Below are 20479 nucleotides of genomic sequence, written 5' to 3'. Positions count from 1 at the left end.
GTAAACACAACATCAATAACATCAATACAGGCTTTCACAAAAAAAAAAAAAAAAAGAAAAAGAAAATACACCCACCCCCTGCTGTCTCTGCCTCCATCTAAAAAAAATCCCTGTGCATCCCACTGCTCTTTGCTCCATTAGTTCCCTTCCTCCAGTCTCATCCAGTTAAGGAGGTACAATGTGAGCTGGAGCAGACGCTGCAAGCAGAGCTTTTTACGCTGCCTTTGTCGCTACAGAAACGGGCCTGTCCATTTGCCAACCAGTGCTTCCTGTTTAGTGCTCCTGGTGGGTGGGTGGGTGGGAGGCGTTACATTTTTGAGACTGCAGGATAATCAAGAGGATCTGTCTCTGGTCACAGAGAGGACACGAAGACAACAAAAATAGAATGGAGGAATATTTAATCATTTTATTCTTTTGCCTAACGCAGCATATTTGACCCTGTTGTTTTCTGCATGGCGTTGGGAGACTCAGCAACATATGTAGCAGCACATTTCATTCAGTTCTCCTTTAGGCTGCCTAGACTGCTTGCTGAGTCAGTGCAGTATGACTGAATCGGGGTATTGATTGACTGATTGTTTGCCATGTCGCTCAGAGATGACTCACCTCATTTCCCCAATGCGTTTCCACACTCACATATCCTTTTCCTCTTCAGAGGTCTCTCGGGATACACATGGCCTCAGCTGGAGGGCTCATGGTATAATGGCCCTGTCAATACACTGAAGTTGCAAATGAGCAAGGACGCTTAAACATTCACCACAGTTAAATAACTCAGCATATGGCAGTGGGGGAGGAAAATGGTAATCTCCTATCTTTCTGGAAAGATTAGTAGGATCATCAATGGGGATAGACAAGAGAGTCTGGTTTTACTGATTAGCTGACCAGGACGAGAGAGCAAACTGCTGTGTTGCATTTGCAGCCAAATAATGCAGTCGTCCGCCCAATATTCTGATCTCAAAATGAACACTGGGTATCACGGATCTTTTCCTTAAGTAGAAGTCGCAATTCCTCAATTTAGAAGTACTCAGCTACAAGTAAAACTGCAGCATATGTATAATGGAGTAAATGTATAAAGTAGCATAAAGTTAAAACACTAAAGTGGAGTACAAGTACCTCAAATGTGTTCTTAAGGAAAGTATTTGAGCAAATATACTTGGTTATTTAATGCACATACAGATAGATCATATGCACAGCAGAAGCAGACTGAGGAAAGCACCACAGATCCAGGCTGACTGTGTCTTAAGGTAATAATAAATGGCACAGGACTTTCCCTGTGGGTACAGCGCTTACAGAAAACAAGCCTCCATTGACTGCTCTCCAACATCCTGGCATTTCTCCAGGGCAGGAAGTTCTTTTCCTGATCTTGAGTGACCTCTGCATGCCTTACACGGCAGATGAGGGCTGAAACACACCGCTGTGCCACAGCACTCTTCACAGGCTGCTCAGGGTTTGGCTCTGAAAGCGCTCCAGTTCTAGCTCAGGAGGCAGAAACAGAAAGAAAAGCCATTTTTATTAATCGAGACCTTTGTGGCTGGTTTGCGGACAAAGGGAACTTGCACAATATATTTCAAAGATACTATTTGGTTAAATACCAGGTGAGCACAACATGAGAACTGTTAGAGAAATATTAAACTCAGACCCCCTGTTATTGCTAAAGGGTGTGTCATAACTTCTAAAATTGTTGAGTCAATGAGGATAAGATTTGTCATGGCTTAGCTTGAGAGAAATCATCCCACTGTGATGATCTGCCTTCTAGGCCCCTTCAGCTGTACAGTAAGAGGCTTACAAATAGCCATCAAGTCAATACACCGCCATTCACGGAAAAGCTATGAAGCAAAGACAAGATGACTTTAAGTCCAAGTGATTACATGGTCATGTATAATTGGAAGTGCTCTTCATACATATAGGTGCATTTGCCGAAATTGCTAAGGTCTTTGTGAGCCCATTGCATTTCACGCCAAGTGGTGAGGTATTGTTTAAATATTGCTTATTCATTTTAAATTTGTAATTGTGAATTCATGGGCCAGATTTTAGCATTTATTTCTATGATCATTGGAACATCCTAATTAACCGGAATGACTTGTGTATTGGCTGTTACCATTACCAGTCACCTCTCAATTTTGCCATTGCAGGCTCCACGGTGTTAAAGAGCTGCATATTACTTACGGTATGTAGAACTACTACTGTTTTTCTACTGTAGCTGTAACAAAATACATCAACTATATGAAATATATCCAAATGTCCCTTTTGTAGTTCACAGCAGAACACATCTTTTCTCTAACATAAACTTTTTTTAAGCCTGACAGGTCTAGGTCTAGGAGGTGGTTAGGAGTTAATGGTGTACTAGATCCTCTTTGTATGTTCCTTATGGTATTTCAGAAGGAGGTGCTCAGATTATAACAAGCATTCCCAAATAAAGCAACGTGTGGGAGTGCTATCAAAGGTAATGTTTCATAAATAACATTTTACAGCTTGTATGCATCATATTTCACTTTTTGAATCTGACTTTTGTTTTAAAAAGCCTAACTCTGAGTGTGAACAAAATGCATCGCCTCTCTTAAATCAGAAAATACAGTAAAGAGAGCCAAATAACCAGTGTATGATGTCATGAAAAGATAGGGCAGTTTCTCTTTTGACAGAATTGGCGGCAGCTTTCATGATTACTTTGGCTGGGCAGATTTCCAGTCACAGAGCCTGTCTCTGCTCTCAACCGCCGCAGTCTTCAGGCTCCATCTCACTGAACATAAATAATGTTCAGCACAATGTGCGGAGCCACTTTTGCACATGGAAACTGAAAAGAATTATTGTTTATTTCAACATTTTTATACTTTATCTCCCTTTAGCTACATTAATTTCTATTTTTTATAATAGTCACTTCAGCATAATTACATACTCCTACTATTACTAAACAAGAAAGAGAAAAAGAATCAGTCCCAGCAAATTCATATCAATCTTTATTGTATTTAGAAATCCACGCATCAAATCTTTTTTATTATTTTTTCCTTTACCATTTACAACAGGGAAGAATGAGAGACAAGCTAAACGTCATGCCTTTCCCAGCAGGCGCGATGCACTACAGGATGGGCTGAAATGGAAGGAGGGGGGAGATACATAAAGTGCTTTTGTCAACAGTTTTCTTCTTTTAATAGAAAAAAGGATCAAAACAAAAGGTTTGAGGGTGGAGGGCAAGGACCCAGGGGTCCATGGACGTGACAGCATGAGTGCATGTGAAGTAGGGAGGAAGGTGACATGTTGATGAGGAGGAAGAGAGTGGTGGGGGTATTTATCTTTAAAAAATAAAAAAAGCGTTTGAATGAAAAAAACAAAACAAAACAAGTGGTCTCAACCCAGGATGAGGCTGGACTTGCCACCAGGTGGGTTTCTTCGACCACCTGTGGCTGCGTTGGCACCTCCCGACGGGTCAGAGGGCTGTGGCGTCTCCTTCTGCTGCTCTTGCTCCTCTTGCTCCACCTCCACATCGTCAGGACACTCTACAAGTGCAACAAAAAGACGAACACAGTCATCCAGAGCATTCAACTGTAGCTGATATTTAACTCAATGCAACTGCAGACAGTTTCTGGATGACAGTATATGTGATTAAGCCCCATGGTGTAACACCATGTTATCTGGTGAAACAAACTGTGCTTGGAGGTAAAAACATCCTCAGAAAATGTTTGCAGTTCTGCCCTACAAAGGCTATCTATCGTAGATACAACCTAAAGACTCAACTTTGCTGACAAGCGAATATAAGGGGAAAACACTGTATTAGTGTTCTTTCAACTTTCCATCTGCCATTTTTTAATAATTACTTTGAAAGCAATGAAATACATTAATTTACGATTTAATCAGTTTAAATGTATGATTTATGACCCATGACCTTATTTAACTACTATTTTATTTATGTGGGATCAAAGTCGACAGGGGGGTAAAAATAAAGCAAATTTTGCTGTAACCAAGGCTAGCTATCTCTCCAGCTAGCTGTAACACATTTTTCTTTGAACTGAACTGTGAACTGATCTCAACTTAATTTTAATTTCATGTGTAGTCACTGCATTTTGGCTCTGTAGGCTAGAGCACATAAGTAAGGTTAGACAGCTCTGTAATAAAATCACAGCTCTACAGCATTGGGCTCTTGTTGTCCATTAGCACCTGAATTGCTGCAGAATCTGTACAGTGAAGGGGGCTTTTCATCTTTATGTCACAAATAAGGGCAATGCTTTATTTTTTCACTGATTTTTCAACCTTTTTTTTTTTTGGCAGAGTGGACACTTAACTCCTAAATATTCTCTGCTGGACACCAGAGGGAGTGTAGGGGCTGCTGTGACAACTGCATTAATTACAGGTTTATTAGACTGGTGCCATGGATACCAGGACTGCACAGCCTGATGAAGCTTACATACTTTCTCTCTGTGCCTGAGCAAGACAACCCACTCCTGTCTACTCCAAACTATCCACTCCTGGCTGACCTACTCTGTGTGAGAGAAGTTTGTTTCTAAGAAATATGTGGAGAAACAAATTACCAACCACGCTGTGTTAACTAACTTAATGAAGTGCTCAAAAAGTTTTTCATAACATATAAAGGTTAATACACACATGTAACACACTCACAAATAAGTGAACTGTGGTGATGTGTGGTCAAACCCTCCATTATCTAAGGAGCCAGCCACTCTCTCACAAACATGCACCTGGAGGTTAATAAAAAGCTTTTCATACAAAGTGAAGCCTGCCATCAAAGAACAGCTGCCTGACTACAGACCATCACGCCATCATGACAGGGAAAAACCACTTCAAAGAGATCATGTGGTGTTGACTTAGAAAGGGAGAGCATGTGTACTGTGAAAAAAATGTTTCGGTATGCCAGCAGCATATGGGACAAAACCAGTCACTGCGATCTGATCTTTTACGGACGAGAAAGAGTGGAATTACCTGATCTGTTAGAGTGTACCATGGAGCTATTCACTGAATAATCAAAGTCATGCACTGCTGTTTAGACACAGCGAGAGTGACACAGAAACTTAAAGGCCTTTTTATAAACAGCCGAAGAGTTGAGGACACTTACCATCATTTGCTTGTTCTTGGCCATTCTCAACCTACAATGAAAGCATGAGACAAGAATATCAGATATCCTCACTGAAAAAAAAAGCCCTTCCTGTATTCCTTCCAAATCCCATCACTTCTACTTTGTGACAACACAATCCTCTGACAGGCAGAGTCTGGACAACATTTAAAAATTCCCTAAATGATCCTGAATTTTCTTGGTGTGAGAAGAAGTGTTGGTATTCATACCCCAAAGCCAAAAGAAAAAAGTAATGTACAGAATAATAATTGTTACAGCACACCATTCAGAAATTAACTGCTCAAATAGAAGTTTCTTAGCTTCTTAGCTTTCTGATTCTTAACAGACACTTGACTAATGAGTGATATTCTGGTTCACTCTTTCTTTATAGTTCGTTCAAAATTCTCAGTTAGAAAATTCAGCCCATGTCTTCAGTGAGGATTGGCTCATTCCCAGAATAAAAATTAAACCTCCGCAGGGATTACAAATGTCAGAGGAGAATATCTATCAAACAACATCCTGGGCCAGTTTCAAATAGATGGATAGTCCTCCATCCCCCACTGAATTTTCCACTGAACTGTTGAGAATTATACTTAATCTATGACCATGTGCTTTTCAGCCCTAAACTAGGCTGTGGCTCTGTTGTGGAAACAGTGTCTTTCAGACTAAATGAGAGGTACCTCTCGTCTCTGGTTCCAGACCAAGGCTGCCCCAGAGTTGTGGATGGTGGTCAGTTCCGGCTGAGGGTTCTTGGGGAAGATAAGAGGCTGCTGGCACCGCCTCAGTGGGGCTGAGGGCTCCCCGCACAGGGTCCCTGTGGGAGCCCCGCCTGGGAAGGTAAGAGACAGACAGATAGAGTAAGAACTTTATTACAAGACTGAACCAGATGCCATTTTTTTTTTTGTTTTGTTTTTGGCCAACAGATTATATTGAAGCTAGATGGGAAACACAAGAGACAAATGACAAAACATGAGTCAGTTTTCAAAGCAGCAGAGTCATACCATATGGACACTAATCAAATTAGCCACAAAGCCACCCCAGACCCCAATGTTTCTAGCCCATGCTCATCACAAGATTTATTTTCTCAGATTTGACAAAACATCAGCTTTATGGGGGAATTTGACTGAAAATAACATGAGACTAAATCACTGAGAATCAACAGGAAACATCACCAAATCCGCTCAGGCGTCTGCAACAGACCCAGAAACACAGTGGAACAGTTCCAGGCAGACAACCTGAATGCCAAAACTCACATAACCCTGTAACGCCTGCATTCTCCTTCAGCAGAAAGAGCATTAAAACCTAGTGTTTGGCCCACTGAGGGGAAGCAGGCTGTGCTAACCAAAGCCACATAAGGTAACAGCCCAGCTCCAGCCTCGAGGGCCAGGGAGGGGACAGACTGTCTTTGTCATGAGAGGAACAACGACTGCTGAAGAAGCGGAGGAGTGTCCATTGTTGTTAATGGAGTGAAGTGAATCAGCACTGTTGAGCACCTCTATCACTCAAGAGCTCCTCCACTGCTGGCTCCACATTTCTGAATCTGATCAATTCACTGGAGAGTTAACAACAAACATCAAATGGAAGATTAAATTAGATGGATGGGCTAGACAGCGATGCATTATGTTAACATCGCTATAACACATAGCCTTCTACTTAACCTTATAGATCTCCTGGGTCCATGATATCACTGACCTTACTGGTCAACAAGCCTGGAGACAGGAACAGCAATCATGCTGCTGCTGGTAGTTTTGGCTTCCTCTCTGATTACAGAGTGCTCATCATGTGGCCAGAAGCTGAGGGCAATTGAACAAACCAACATCTCTGGTATCTTAAAACCCTAAAATCTTGACCAACAACCTGCCAGAGACTCTGGCTGAATAACAATATGCCTATGTGTCAGCATAAACATAATATCAGCACATTCCTGCAGTCAAACTGGTTTTTAAACATTTTTAAAACCCTGACCAAGCACAAGTATTAGCTTCTCACATTTGAAGAGTGCCTTGCGAGGAACATAGTTTATACAGTGAAATAACTGTCAGTTTGTCCAAATTTTAAAAAAACATTTTCTCTGAATTTTGTGTTTATTTACTCAGGTTTTGAGAAAAGTACACTTCAGATGAATTAAATTTCACTGATCAAATCATTAGAAGATCCAGATACCTGAAATGTCCATGGCAACATATCTTTCCAGAAATAGTGTCCTGGTGACTCTGGATAATCCACACACGTAGCTGTGTCTATAAAAGAAATACTTTTATAGAAGAAATAGTCTCTGTGAAAATGTGGTTTATCCAGAGTAAACAGGACATTGTCTTGACTTTGTCTGAAGCTGTCACAAGTTAAATATTTGAATTGTGACTGACAAAAAACTACAACAAAAGTTGGGCTTTATACGCCTGCCCATTTTTTGTCAGACCAGGGCAGACATTCAGTGATCATGAAAACCATCTGTCTGCCGGCCCAGTGGTCAAAGAGCCGAACTACGTAAAAGCACATGTCTAGTTTGATTCCATGGTGGGATCTTTGTTGCATGGCCAAATTGGCAAATTGCAAAGGAGTGTTTTCCAAACTCTGTTAGTGTACACAATGTTGCAAGAGCCTGTGTTATTATAACAAAGCTACATGCTATTCTGAAGAGTAAAGTATGAGAACGCACTGGAAGACAGTATTCACAAAACAGACATGTTTTGAGCATATGAGAGGAATATCTGACTATTTAAAAATGATCTACACAGGACAGCAGGCCAAAGCAAACAGACCTGTTTATCTGCACTAGGAGTTCAAACCCAGGTCAGACAGATGCAACACAATGCTTATAAAACCTGCTATTGTAATAAATCTTGCTCATTCAGGCAGAAACAGATGTCCTCATCCAGTTGTATCCGTTAAAACAATGTACTGTCAGGCACTGGTTAATTCTGAGATTCTGGGCTGTTTTGCTTACATAGCATGTCTTCAAAAGACACATTTAGGTGTTTATTTTACTACACAATGTCTATTTGCGTCTGTAGAATCCTCCTTAATTCACCAAAAGTTAGCATTTTGATGCAACATGCAGTACCTTGTCTGCACCATGTCATCACAGGTATCATTGTGAAGCTCTCTCCCCTGCACAATATTAATGGATCCAGACATGGTAATTTCCTATGTATAAAACATTGTGTCTGTAAATGGTGATTTCCAATAAAAATGTATGGAATTTTACAATTCATATCTTTAAAGGCCATTTTCTCAAAATGTCTAATGTAAGTAATCAACTGGGGAAGTTTCATTAGTTAAAATTTGTACCCTATTCACCTGTAGTGTGTTGCTTTAAAGTGGGACACTAGAACGTGACCTTGACCCAAGTGAAACAAAGGAAGCAGAAAGAGGTTTTACTGACAGCAGCTGGTGGCTGTAGAGGTCTGAAGCTGAAGTAATGATATTAGCGTGAATTCGACATAGTCGCCACACCCAGAAAATTTGATAAACCATGTAAACTGTTTTCTACAAAGTGGCCAGTGTGAAAAGAAATGACCAGAAATGAAATCCCACTGCTGAAAGTTCTGAATTTTCCTCCATATGCACTTAATCAGATCTTTGAGCCCCAGCAAAACACTGATTATCTGGGAAAAAATGACCATCCTTAATTGTTAGCAATAAAGATAATGCACACTAAAGAGTGAATTATGTTTAGCTAAAGCTTTACCTTGATTGTTATGAACATACTGGCAGGTACAATAATGTCAACCTCGACAACTCAAAGCCATTTACAGGTCTCATATCCTCTGCTGCTGCCTTCGCATGCTTCTCCTCATGCACTCAAAATAAAACTTCCCTCGTGTCTATGGAAGGCCACACATTTAACCAATTGACACATTTTTAACTGACCTATTTCTTTCCAGTGAGGGCTGATCCTCATCCCCATTTAACAAAGCCTAGCTTCAAATTACCCTTATCCAGTGCTCCAGGGCTTTTTGGCCATTACACTTGTGGGATGTGCTTTCTGACAACCTAAATGGAAAAATACTAAATAACACTCCAGTTTTTATCTTTTCCTAGCTCAAGTTAAAGGAATTAATTCCATGGTGTTTTTTGCTTACTTAAGGCTTCTGGTAGTTCTGTCTACTTTTGCAAGACTGAACTTGCCTTTACATAAATACTTATACACCCTCCTTGGTGTAAAACGCAAACTACTGTCAATGGTACCTTGTAAATCAAAGCACTATTGTTTTCATTCCTTTGGCTCTGATATTATCACATGGAAAATGAACTAAGCTAGCTCATAGTGTTATTAGACTGAGTTACTGGGTGGATTGTTCCTCCGATGAGCATGGGGATCCTCAGGTTCTGCAAAGATGCTAGAGGCCATCTTGTCCTTGCGGGGGGTTGTGTTGTCATCTGTGCCAAAGGAGAAGCTGGAGTCCCCGCCTGGCGGTCGTAGTACCCTGAAGAGCAACAAATGATGAATTATGATATCAGTTGACTGACATCCTGCCGACTATGCTCCCATCCCCCACTATTTAGGCCAATTTAAAATACAAGGCCTTAGTGTCACAAGCCATTGATCAGCTGCACAGCGCATAAAGAATAAATAAATAAAATCAATAGTCAAATAAAACACGGGGATCCCTCAAGCTACTTACAACCTTCTCCCTACCCCACCCTAACCATTTCAAACACATAACACACACACACACACACACACAAAAAACACAGGCCACCAGCAAGGTCTCCACTCTCTAAGCCCCGGCTGTCAGCCTGTCAGACAGACAGTCACAATCTCTGCCCTGCAGCTGACTCCAGTCTCATATACTGTAATCACAGAGTTAGCTAGCTAGCTGCTGCCTCCCCTCAGCACAGATTCCTTTGCAGTGACACACAAGGGGTTGGTGTCAGTTCTCGGTAGCATTGTTATTCCATTATTCAATGCGTAAATCCAATTTGATTGCCTTTTTGGGTCAATATTACACAATAGAGGTGAAAAGTCTGAGGTCCACAGTTAATATAGGTCACCTAATAAACAGACTGTTCTAGAACAATATAGAGAGCCTGCATGCAGATCGTAAACAATGCCCACTTTTCACCGACATTCCTTCAACCACAAGCTGAACAAAAGGAACACGATAATGAGTAGGGAAACCCTTTTTTCCTTGCTGTGCTGAAGGACAGTTGGGGTGGACGACAGAAACTGATGTGTTCGCAGAGCCCCTGCTGGACCCCTCCCTCTTTTTTCCAGCAAACTCTCCTCTCCTCAGAGTCCCTGAAGCCACCAGCTGACACACCGAGCAGCTGTCCAAGGGCCAGGCGGACAGATGGAGTCCAAAAAACAACTCAGCTCTCGAGGCAGAACTACAAAGAAAGCAACTAGAGGTGAAAATCCACACCGCTCGGACTGAACTGAATTTTCTCAATCAATTCTTGTATACACACTAGTGTCTGTCACAGTTGGCTGTGACAGTAATGCTTTATCCAGACTTCACCTCCCGGCCAGAGAGGATGAGCTCATGCTTTCCACACGGATTGCGACGAGAGAAAAGCTTTTAGCTGCCTGGCAGCAGACCCCACCCTAGAATGAAACTGCAAATAATATCAATGGATTGGCATAAATGTTTAGAAGCTGAATGGCAGCTTCAGGCAGGTGGAGCTAGGGCAGATAAAGCTGAGCTCCAAAGCCAAAGATGGCATGTCTGATAAGGCAGGGTAGGAGGCTTTTGATGGCCTACAAAGATTTTAGCCTAATTCTGTTGAAGTTGCTGCTCTACGGATCCCTTTGGTCAGCCAGCAGCAGAAATGACCAGCAGCTCGTACAAGGAGGTTTAAGAAGCAAAAGCAAAGAGCTAAGGAAAGATTTACAGGCTTAGCTAGCTCAAAGCCCCCACCCAGGCCCCCGCATCACCCGAAAACAGCATGCGACTTCAAAACGCTTGATGACTGACCGAGATTTGACATGCTCAGTCAGCAAAGGCTACAAGTACTGGTATTGCCTAAAAATGAGATTTAGAAGCACTGAAATCATGCCTCGTTATTGAAGATGTCATAATTTATAGGCATTTTTCTTTGCATCTTTCTTTTTTTTGGGGGGGGCGGGGGTGCATCCAGACGAGACGCATCACTTACTGGAAAGCTATGACTGCGTGCTTGGAGGATGAGTGGTCTTCTTCAGGTGTTTTTTTTTTTTTTTCCCCTCATTTTTGTGAAGCTTTTACAGTCAGACATATCTACTGAAACCACAAAATGGACACCATCTAAGTGTCTATATACTTCCTTTCTCCCTAACCAACAATGAACCAAATCAGAGATAATGACATATGCAGACCCCAGACTAGTCTAGGATTCTTCCTGTAATCAATCACATATTTGGACTCTGGCTCAATAGCTGTTTCCTTGGTCCTGTATTGGAAAAAAAAAATGCAACAAAATCTAGCGTTAACAGATTAGGTATAACATAACCACAAAGTCCAGCACATTTAGCAATCACAGTCGGAGAGGAGCTGTGACTTGAACTGTAAAAAAGTTATTTTGCAGTCGGCCACAGCCAGTTGAGGGCTAACGTTAGGCAGCTTTGTCCTTTTCTCCCAAAAAAACAAAAAAACAAAAAAAAAAAAACAGACGGAAAAGATCTCTCCGGGCACTTGGTCTCTTTCTTTTCTTTCTTAAACTCGCACACACATTACTGTACAAAGCTCAGACGGGCTAACCAAACTAACTTGGTGTGGCTAAAGGCTATGGCGCATCAGTCACCCAATAAGATTAACTTAATTAGCAAGACTATGTGACAGTTTAGCTAAATCCAGAAAAATAAATCCCTCGCCAGTCATTAGCGGGCTAATGTTAGGTAGCAGGCTGCCTTTAAGCAAAAGCAGAAAAGAGGCGTTTGCTAGCTGGGAGGCTTGCCCGCATCCCCACTTCTTTTGTTCCTCCGTCAAACGCTTTCAACTCCTTTTACCTGGAACTGCTTTTAGCACCAGGGTCCATTCCTTGAAAGGTGGTTGTCGTCGTCATCTTTAAGAAGTATTTCAATAGCTCGGGAGTGACAGATAGTCAGTGAAAAAAACTAACAAAAAAAAAAAAATACTCCTCCTTCCCCGCAGAGATGCGACGGGATGTAGACTCCACCCGACACTGAAAAACATATCGCCGACCAGATCCGTTGGTTCTGCGGTGCCAGCCCAGGAGACCCAGCCCACCAGCGTTCGACCCGCTCTGATTGGACAGAACATCACAGAACTCCTCTCTCATTGGACAGAACCTTAGAGCTCGTCTCTTGTCGGTGGCAGGTCTCGGCTTCACGTCAGTGATCAGACCGGAGTCCAGATCCCCCCCCCCCCCCCCCGGCCCCCTTTTCTGCCATCTATAATCTATCAGCATTGATTATGACAATCTGGAAAACGTTTAAATGGGAAGAAAAACAAGGGTAAACTTTGACCTTCAGCTTGGGAAGACCTTGGGACAAGCCGTCAGTCTTACAGATCCCCATACAATCAAGTTTGAAGATATATAAAATACCATGAATAACTTGTCTGTGTTCAAGTACCTGCTTAGAAATTCTTAAAATGACATCTTCACCTCTTCCCTCATTAAAAAAAAATCTGTTAATATGCATTGATTATTCAGAGTTTCCCCATCACATTTTTGGTGTAACTTTAATTTAAAAAATAATTCTGCAGAGTGAAGCTCAAACACCCAAGAGAAATAACAATGACCAAAACATATACTTGAGTGAAGATGGACTTTAACAAAAAAAATAGAAGCAAAATGAATACCTGGACTTATGCTGACTGTCATAGTTCTACAAATTTATTTTACAGTGGTTGTATTTCTGCCAAGAAAATGATCAGACAGCTGCACTGGAGAGCCAGAAAAAAATAATGAAAGTTTGGAAAAAGACAATAGCTTTATTTTAACAGGCATCTTAATAGACATGACAGACGTTTATTTCACCGACACATCTCTTCAGGCTTCCCAAAATTTGAAGCTTGGACTAGTCAAATGATTAATCAAAACATTTCTCTACACATCAGCTACTATATAAAAAAATGTATAAAATCAAATATTTTTCTGAAGAGGACAGAGACAGAATGACAATCCAGCCTCATTCCCAAACAGGACATACTGTTTACCAAGTGATAACAAGTCCCAAAATAGTACACTTTAAGAACAGATTTGCTGGACACTGATCAAGTGAAGCCCTACGACATTTTACCAGTATAGTCTGCTTTATTGATTCACTCGCTCTATCGTCAGCCCTATCTGTCTGCAACCTTGGAAACTAGCCCTTCAAACTGGGAAGGGAAGTCCTTAACATTTACCACAATACAGCATGAACAAACGAAACCTGAACTCAGGGTGATCTCAATCTGGTTTATGTACAAAAACAGAAAACAGGGGCGAGAATGAAAATACTATACAGCAGTTATGTGTGGCAGAGAAAAGATAATTTCTTCTGAGTGGAATTCTGTAGAGACAATAGGACGAGTTGCAAAGAAGCAGCTGCTGTTTATCACAGGCCGGGAAGGTTGGTTGTGTTGAGGAGGAAAATGGTGGCGGGTGTGGTCGGTTAAATCAGGCCTCCCGTCTGTTGTTGGAACACATCAATTGTATCTTCATCTTCCATTTCCAACTGTTAAGAGAAAAAGTTATTTAACCATGCGTGTCACTGAAACTTTAAAAGGCAAAAGTGTAATGTGACAGGAAATTCTATACGAAGTAGAGAGACAGAGGGGGGTCATATTAATATATACGTTATGTGAGGATATTACAGTTATATGGCATGTGCCCAAAGTGTGACAGTATGGGCTATACAAGTACAATTTTGTCTTTTGCTTTGGCAAATTGGCACAATTGCAGTCAAAATGAAACACTGTATTAGATGTACACTGATAATACACTGTATTGTCACAGCATGCATAGACAGGCCTGCACAGCATTACAATAATATGCAGGAACATGCAAGTTGTCTCTACTCCAACCCTGAATTGCAGCGAGCCCGTTGGCCTCTTTCTGAAGTGTCAAACTCAAAACAAGCATGAGAACATGCTCACCAAAACTGAGTTTGATGTGCTCTGATCGTCTGAGGCATCTGCATGTTCTCCATGATAACATGTCCTTAGCCTTAGCCTTCATTTCCTATCGCACACACTGGTCACTGAGGCGGTGATCTCCTGTATATTTAACTTACTGACTGTTAAATCATGTCTGTCAGTGTCTGTAGATTCTGAGCTGTGTGCGCACATGATTTCATTTTCAACACATATTTACATTGCCCACAAGAAGAAAAAAAGGGAATACCACAAATCAAGCGCACTAAGATAAGCATCCCCATGAAAGGCCACAGAATGCATGAAATATGCATGCCTTACTGATTAAGGATGGCACAAACACATCACCATGAGTAATGATGCATGTGGATGTATTTTTTTTTTTTTACAGGAAACAGGGTGCCCTGTGAATTTACATTTTAGCACACTCCTCTATGCAGTAACTTTCTTTGAGTAGCTAAACCTATCCTTTCACAACTTCAAACGTACCTGTGCTGGTGTGTCTGTCTCATTTATTGGTTGTCCATCAAATCTGAACCTGATTTGCCTCATCGACAGTCCCTGGAGAGACAAAAACATAAAAACTTTTGTAGTAAACCAAGCCTGAACGCTCAAACTCATTATCTTTATCCCGTACCATAAATTGTGATTGCTATTTGGTAGCCACAATTTTTTGTAAGTAGCATGCCCTAACAGTCCCCTCTAATGGTTGCCCTAGTGCCCATGTCACTGTAAGCCCTCTGCTTAATGAATTCATTTAAAGTGGTGGGGTAAGTCCATGCAAAACCTAATAAATAAAACAAGCATATTTAATATTTTTAAGATTCACAAAATTCAATAAATTATATTTTTCCCAGTATATTGCGATGATGTTTGTTTTTTTTTAAATCTAGAACTTTTATGACTTTCTTGAAAAGTGATTCTATTGATTTAAGTGTTGCTCCTCCTGTAAATGATGAGCTGGTAAAACAATACTATATTTGTGAAAAAAGTCAACGGGTGTTGAAACATCATGGCAGCATTAACTGTGAGGAACTGCCTGATTTGCATAAAAATGTGTAAATTAAATTTTACAGTGTTTGACACCTTTTCTGCATCACTTTTAAAGGATAATGTAGAGTCCAATGTAACCCCCCCCCCCCTCCAGATGCTTGAACTTATGTACAATGTCAAGCTCCTCCCCTTTCAGGAACACACCGGAATGTGTTACCTCTACTGGATGTTTTGTGAAGATCATACACAATTTTTTAGTATTCAATAAGAGACAAGCATTAGTCAGCCAGTCCTGCACATGGCTCATTGCAGATGTAAGAAGTACGGAGGCTTCTTGGATGTCTTTAGCACATGTAAAAATTACAGCATCATCAGTATACATTTGGAAGTTCATGTTGAGACATGCATTAGCTAAGTCTTTGATACAAAGTGTAAATAATACTGTTCCAAGAAAACAACAATGTGGGACCCCTACAGGACAAATGATTGACTACATGGTGATTTCATCCCCAAAGATGGAGATTTACTGTGAGGGACATGAATAACACCACTAAGTTTTGTCTTTGCTTTTACTAAAAGTGGGTCTCAACAATGGATGGGTCTTAAAGGGGTAAACACTAATGTTACTATAACAACTATCACAACATAAAGCCAAGAAAAGAACATGTAGTAGATTATTTTAAAGCATGTATTGCCTTGTTTAAGGTATGTCTGCTGAAATATGAGGGTCACTGAAACATTCTACGTTATACTGTCTCTTGCAGTGAGACACAAATGGGGGAATAATGAATAGCATCTGGTTTTTACCGTCGTTTTAAAAATGAGCTGCATGACATGCATGTCTCTTTTGCCCTCCCGGCAGTCTGAGGAATAGACAATACTGGCATTGGATTTTCAGTCTTCCAGAGAGCTGAGCCCTCATTTGACTTTCAAATAAAGAGGAACGTTGGAGACTGTGTTTTATTCAATATTTTTCCTTAACTTTCAGGTATAGATATTTCAGAATGTGAAAGTTACCGTCTAACCTTAGGGTTGTTTTTATAGCCATGCGATAACAGTTGCAATCAAGATTACAGCACAATTTCAAGAACTAAGCTCGCACTCATCCCAATGTCAACTCATTAGAATTCATAGTCATAAGAACAAGTCAACATTCCTGCATCTCATTGAAGCAAGTAGCCTGATGAGGGACAACTTTGTATGATTTACATCATAACTGTTGATGGAAAAGATGAGGTATGCTTTATGATTAACATATGGAATCCTAGATATATATGAGGCAGTTTGGTTTAGGGGATGAGAGGGAGATAAAGCCTAAGCTGTGTTCAGCTGTTGAGGTAATATTTGCATTGACCCTGTCTTCAAGCTGGCAGAGAAGAGCTTTAGAGCACAGCTGGATCATGGCCAGTAAACAATGAACAGTCATTCTTTCAGGAGAAAAATGATTGAAAACATGACCACGGTGAATAACTTTTAAATGAACATCATCTGGTTTTTATTTTAGGTTTGACCTGTTACCATCCTGCTATATCTTTGCATGTCTTGTCTGTGATGCGCCTGTTGCTTACAACTTCAGTATTAGGGACTCAAATACATTTGAGTATTAGAATACTCAAACGTATTGATCTGTGGGCTCTTAAATTAAGTAAATGTCTGCTGTCAACTGAAGACATGTCAAATAAAATCCACAGTCAACACATTTTGACCACATAATTTATATGGTAAGTGGGACCTTTAAAACAATAAAACAAGGTTGCTTGAGGTTGACTTAACGCTGTAAAACAAAAGCTCCAATTATGACTTACTAAGTGCATGTTTGATACCTGTGAAAAGGCTGAAAATGATTGCTTTCATAGCCTTTTTTTGTCTTCAGACAAGATCAAACATGTGCATACTTCAAAGTTGTTGCGCTGAATCATCAAGTAACTCCATTATTTCCATATGATGTAAATACAGCACCACATAGCAACATAGCTCTTAAGCCTCGGTCCACAGTTGAAAGGAGACTACTCCAGTAAATGTTGTTCTTTGATAAATATTTAAGCCTACAAGGTCTCTGCTCTGCTAAAAATATTCCACTCTGATAGGCCTGTTAAAGGCAGACATTTTGACATAGCAGGGAAAAGCTTGGGTGTAATAAAGACTTTTAATAGTGGCTGCATTACATTTAGATGTACCAGTTGCAGGGTCCCAGATATGTGCATGCTGGCTCACTGGCACACTTAAATGTTAAATCTTATTAGTTACATCTATGCTTTTTTGACAAATCAAAAGCAACCTGTGAAAAAAAGGCCAATTAATAGATGGCTGGACTTTTGTTACAAATTTACAAGAGGTACTTTAGGTGTCCTATACCAAAGGCTTACTCAACATAGTGCTCCTAAACTCCAATAAGTGAGTTGGTGTTTTACATGAAGTATAAGTGAGTAATAATAGGGGTGCCACATCTATTCATCCACCCCGAAAAGATTAAAAAGCTAAAGGAAACAGTTCCTATCTAAACAGTACAGACTCAAAGCGACTCCAGCTCCATTTAAGGCAAATGAAGGCAGTACAGTTCTCACTGCTTTCTACCCACAACAAACCACAGCGTGTGCCATTTGAGTGACAGTGGTGGTTGATACACTCACCTCAAAAAATGATTGATCAACAGCTTAATAAGAAATGAGAAGGAAACTGGGAGATATTTCACTCCTGTAATCAGTTTTCTTTTTCTTTGTTAACGTTTTCCTCAGGGTTTAAAACTAAACTAAATATCACACAAGTGAAGCTAAATATCAAAGCTATCCTTCTTTGGATTTGTCACTTCAGTACAGATGGATCTTAAGTCACAAAGGGGCAGTATGCACAAGAAAACAATCAATAGCCTCTACATGTGATTAAAAAAAAAATGACTTGCAATGCAATGCAGTGTATGTTTTGTTTGTTAGATGCGGGGGTCCTGAGAGTTCACATAATGCAACTAATGAAAAGAAGCAAATTCAGAACGCATTGTCATCAATTGGACGAGACATGCTGAAAATATTCACAACAGAACCAAATGCACAATCGCGCTGCAAATACTCACAAAAAAGTGACGAACCCTCATTGGACGCACTTGTTTGAACGCATTATAATACATGTACCATAAAACAGCCATGCACACTTGTTGTTCAATGCTTTTGCAGCGCATGTGCTGTCAAGTCAAGATGTTTTCTGAATTTGCTTGTGTTTTGTCATAATTATTTTCTTAAGCTGCAGCGTGTTGAGCTCTCAGGGCAACCGTAGTTAGTCCTGTGTTTGACGAGTCATAATGTTTGCTGTAAAAAAGGTGTATGCAGCTTTAGCACACTCTGTGGAATAGCTCTGCGCCACCAGTCTGGGAACCAGTGGTTCAGGAAATGAACCTGTAACATCATCCTTAATGTTTACAGTCAATCAGTGATGGAAGCTGCGTGCTGATTTTGAGTCATGCCCACCTGTCTCTCGCAGTAGGCCTTCATGAGTTTGATGAGCGGCGTGTGTCTTTTGATCTTGAATTGCACTACAGATCCATCCTGACCTGCTACCTTCAGGTTTATGTGTTCGTTGTTTTCTGTCTTGACTGCTTCCTGAGGGACAGAGGCAGAGAAAAAAGTGCAAGTTAACACAGATGTGCAAGAAACAAGAGCTGAATCATTAGTTATTTGATCAACAACAAAAAAAAAGGTCTGCAAGCTTTAATTTTAGTTAGTTTTATCAAGCAAATTACAAAGCTGGTTACAACTTTACAGACATGAAGAGCTGCATGTTTCTCTGTTGTTATACACACTTTCATTTTTCAAGTGCTGCAGTATTAACCAAACCTTTTGGGGTCTTGTAACTCATAACGGGCAATGATTATTATTATTTACATTTTATAGATTCAAAGATTATTTGATTAGTTTAAAAAAAGAAGGAAGGAGGGAGCAGTCAGTGCAAAAAGGGTCTGTGCAGCGTGGTGCTGCTGTGGTGATACTGAACTGTATTGCATTAAACAGAGAGGTTTCTGTTATTTAGCCTACGCCCACTGGTTTAAATGAGGTGGGCAAAATAATAGGAACAACTGTCAATACAACACAATGTAGTTTAATAGCACCACAGACTACATCCTCCAAAATGATCGAACAGCTGAATCAACACCTCTTTAACACAGTTCCAACAAAAAATGAACATTGAAACCTGCATGAATGGAAGATTTAATGCAGGAATGTTGTACTAGACTGCATATTAATCTTAGCTAGGTGTATATAGTTTTGACCCGGAGATATCCCTTAGTACCTCTTGTTTACTTATAAGCTGTTGCTTACAATGTGGTAGATAATACTGAATATACAATTTTTTTGCTTCAACATTATGCATGTGAAATATAAAATAATTAATTAACTGCATCACCACTTGGTTACGTATACATAAAAAAAAAAAAACCTAAAATGAATTTCCAGAACATATATTTTACTAAACTTTAAAAACTTTCGTGCAGCGCATTTTCCCTTTGTTTACATTCTGTTTCAGCACCTGCAAGATCAAATCACTACAAGCCACAGCCTGACCAGCAAATGGAGAATCAAGCTAAGAAAACACTTCACTTTTAGATGCATATAACAGTTCTTACAGGTATACCACCGCTGAGTGCACAGACATCCTTCAACATGCACGAATTAGCAAACGCACACGTCGGTGACCTGGAGTGGGCACTGAGGATGACACCAGCTGGCCGCCTGGCTGTGTGATGAAGCAAAAAGCGATCTGCGCGCCTGTGGATGCGCGTTCACAAACCTTCCGGTCTATCAAAGTGGGGATAGCTAGTAGTTGAAATTCAGCTCTCAACTTTAACAAGGTAAATCAGAAGACCTGAAAATGTCCGGTTTTTTTTTATATGAGCCCGTATGCCACAGATGCTGTGAAATAAAGTGGTATTTTGACACAATGTGGAAACACTCACCTTTGGTTTTTCATCAGCCATGGTCACTCTTTTGGCGCTTCTCTACGCTGCCACACAAAGAATACGAGTACGCGCACGTACTCGTCCCCGTTTAAGTTTTTCGAACCGGACGTGCGCGGCCACGTGTCCGTGCGCGTCCACTGCGTCGGGCGCTGATTGGCTGCAGGCGGTCACGAGGTTGAAAGCGCAGCCTGTGCACGGGCGGGAGAGTCCCAATGCGCGTGAAAGAGGCTCGATCAGCAACACGTGCACGCGCACAGCGGTGTTTTGCTTTTTTCGTTGTCGGATTCAGAGGAGCAGTGATCACACAACACACACTTCAACACTCAGCCGACTTCTCATTAATGCCGTCCGGTTCGCACATCACCGCCACACAGTAGATTACACAAACTGGGAGTGTAGTATTTGCTCTTTATTTTTTTTTCCCCTGTTCTTTTTTTTTCCTCTAATCCTCCAAATCCTAGCGGC

General features: G+C 40.7%; 2 protein-coding genes across 2 annotated transcripts; both read right to left on the bottom strand.

Annotated features, from left to right (window-relative positions):
* Positions 1-2933: 2933 nt before the first annotated feature.
* Positions 2934-12174, bottom strand: LOC139618158 (jupiter microtubule associated homolog 1-like). Its single transcript, XM_071473836.1, has 5 exons — positions 11985-12174; positions 9344-9483; positions 5734-5882; positions 5057-5087; positions 2934-3488 (listed from the first exon to the last, which is right to left on the bottom strand). The coding sequence occupies exons 1-5, from the start codon at positions 12038-12040 to the stop codon at positions 3340-3342; spliced, it is 525 nt and encodes a 174-aa protein (XP_071329937.1). The 5' UTR covers positions 12041-12174; the 3' UTR covers positions 2934-3339.
* A 739-nt stretch (positions 12175-12913) lies between these two features.
* On the bottom strand, positions 12914-20166 carry LOC139618159 (small ubiquitin-related modifier 2-like). The gene is made up of 4 exons (XM_071473838.1): positions 20012-20166; positions 18528-18659; positions 14566-14637; positions 12914-13658 (listed from the first exon to the last, which is right to left on the bottom strand). The coding sequence occupies exons 1-4, from the start codon at positions 20030-20032 to the stop codon at positions 13596-13598; spliced, it is 288 nt and encodes a 95-aa protein (XP_071329939.1). The 5' UTR covers positions 20033-20166; the 3' UTR covers positions 12914-13595.
* Positions 20167-20479: the final 313 nt, after the last annotated feature.

The sequence above is a fragment of the Trachinotus anak genome, unplaced genomic scaffold (genome assembly GCF_046630095.1).
Source record: "Trachinotus anak isolate AG129_WGS33_773 ecotype Australia unplaced genomic scaffold, CSIRO_AGI_Tana_v1 ptg000003l, whole genome shotgun sequence".
Lineage (NCBI taxonomy): Eukaryota > Metazoa > Chordata > Actinopteri > Carangiformes > Carangidae > Trachinotus > Trachinotus anak.
Note: the sequence above shows the minus strand (reverse complement) of the source record. Positions and strands in the feature narration are given on the sequence as shown.

Excerpts from the sequence above, each read along its gene's own strand:
- LOC139618158 (XM_071473836.1), bottom strand. The coding sequence starts at position 12,040 with ATGACGACGACAACCACCTTTCAAGGAATGGACCCTGGTGCTAAAAGC. Across the intron at positions 9,484-11,984 it reads GGTGCTAAAAGCAGTTCCAG|GGTACTACGACCGCCAGGCG; the intron begins GTAAAAGGAGTT and ends GTTGCTCTTCAG. Across the intron at positions 5,088-5,733 it reads TCTGGAACCAGAGACGAGAG|GTTGAGAATGGCCAAGAACA; the intron begins GTACCTCTCATT and ends CTTTCATTGTAG.
- LOC139618159 (XM_071473838.1), bottom strand. The coding sequence starts at position 20,032 with ATGGCTGATGAAAAACCAAAG. Across the intron at positions 18,660-20,011 it reads TGGCTGATGAAAAACCAAAG|GAAGCAGTCAAGACAGAAAA; the intron begins GTGAGTGTTTCC and ends TCTGTCCCTCAG. Across the intron at positions 13,659-14,565 it reads AGACAGACACACCAGCACAG|TTGGAAATGGAAGATGAAGA; the intron begins GTACGTTTGAAG and ends TTCTCTTAACAG.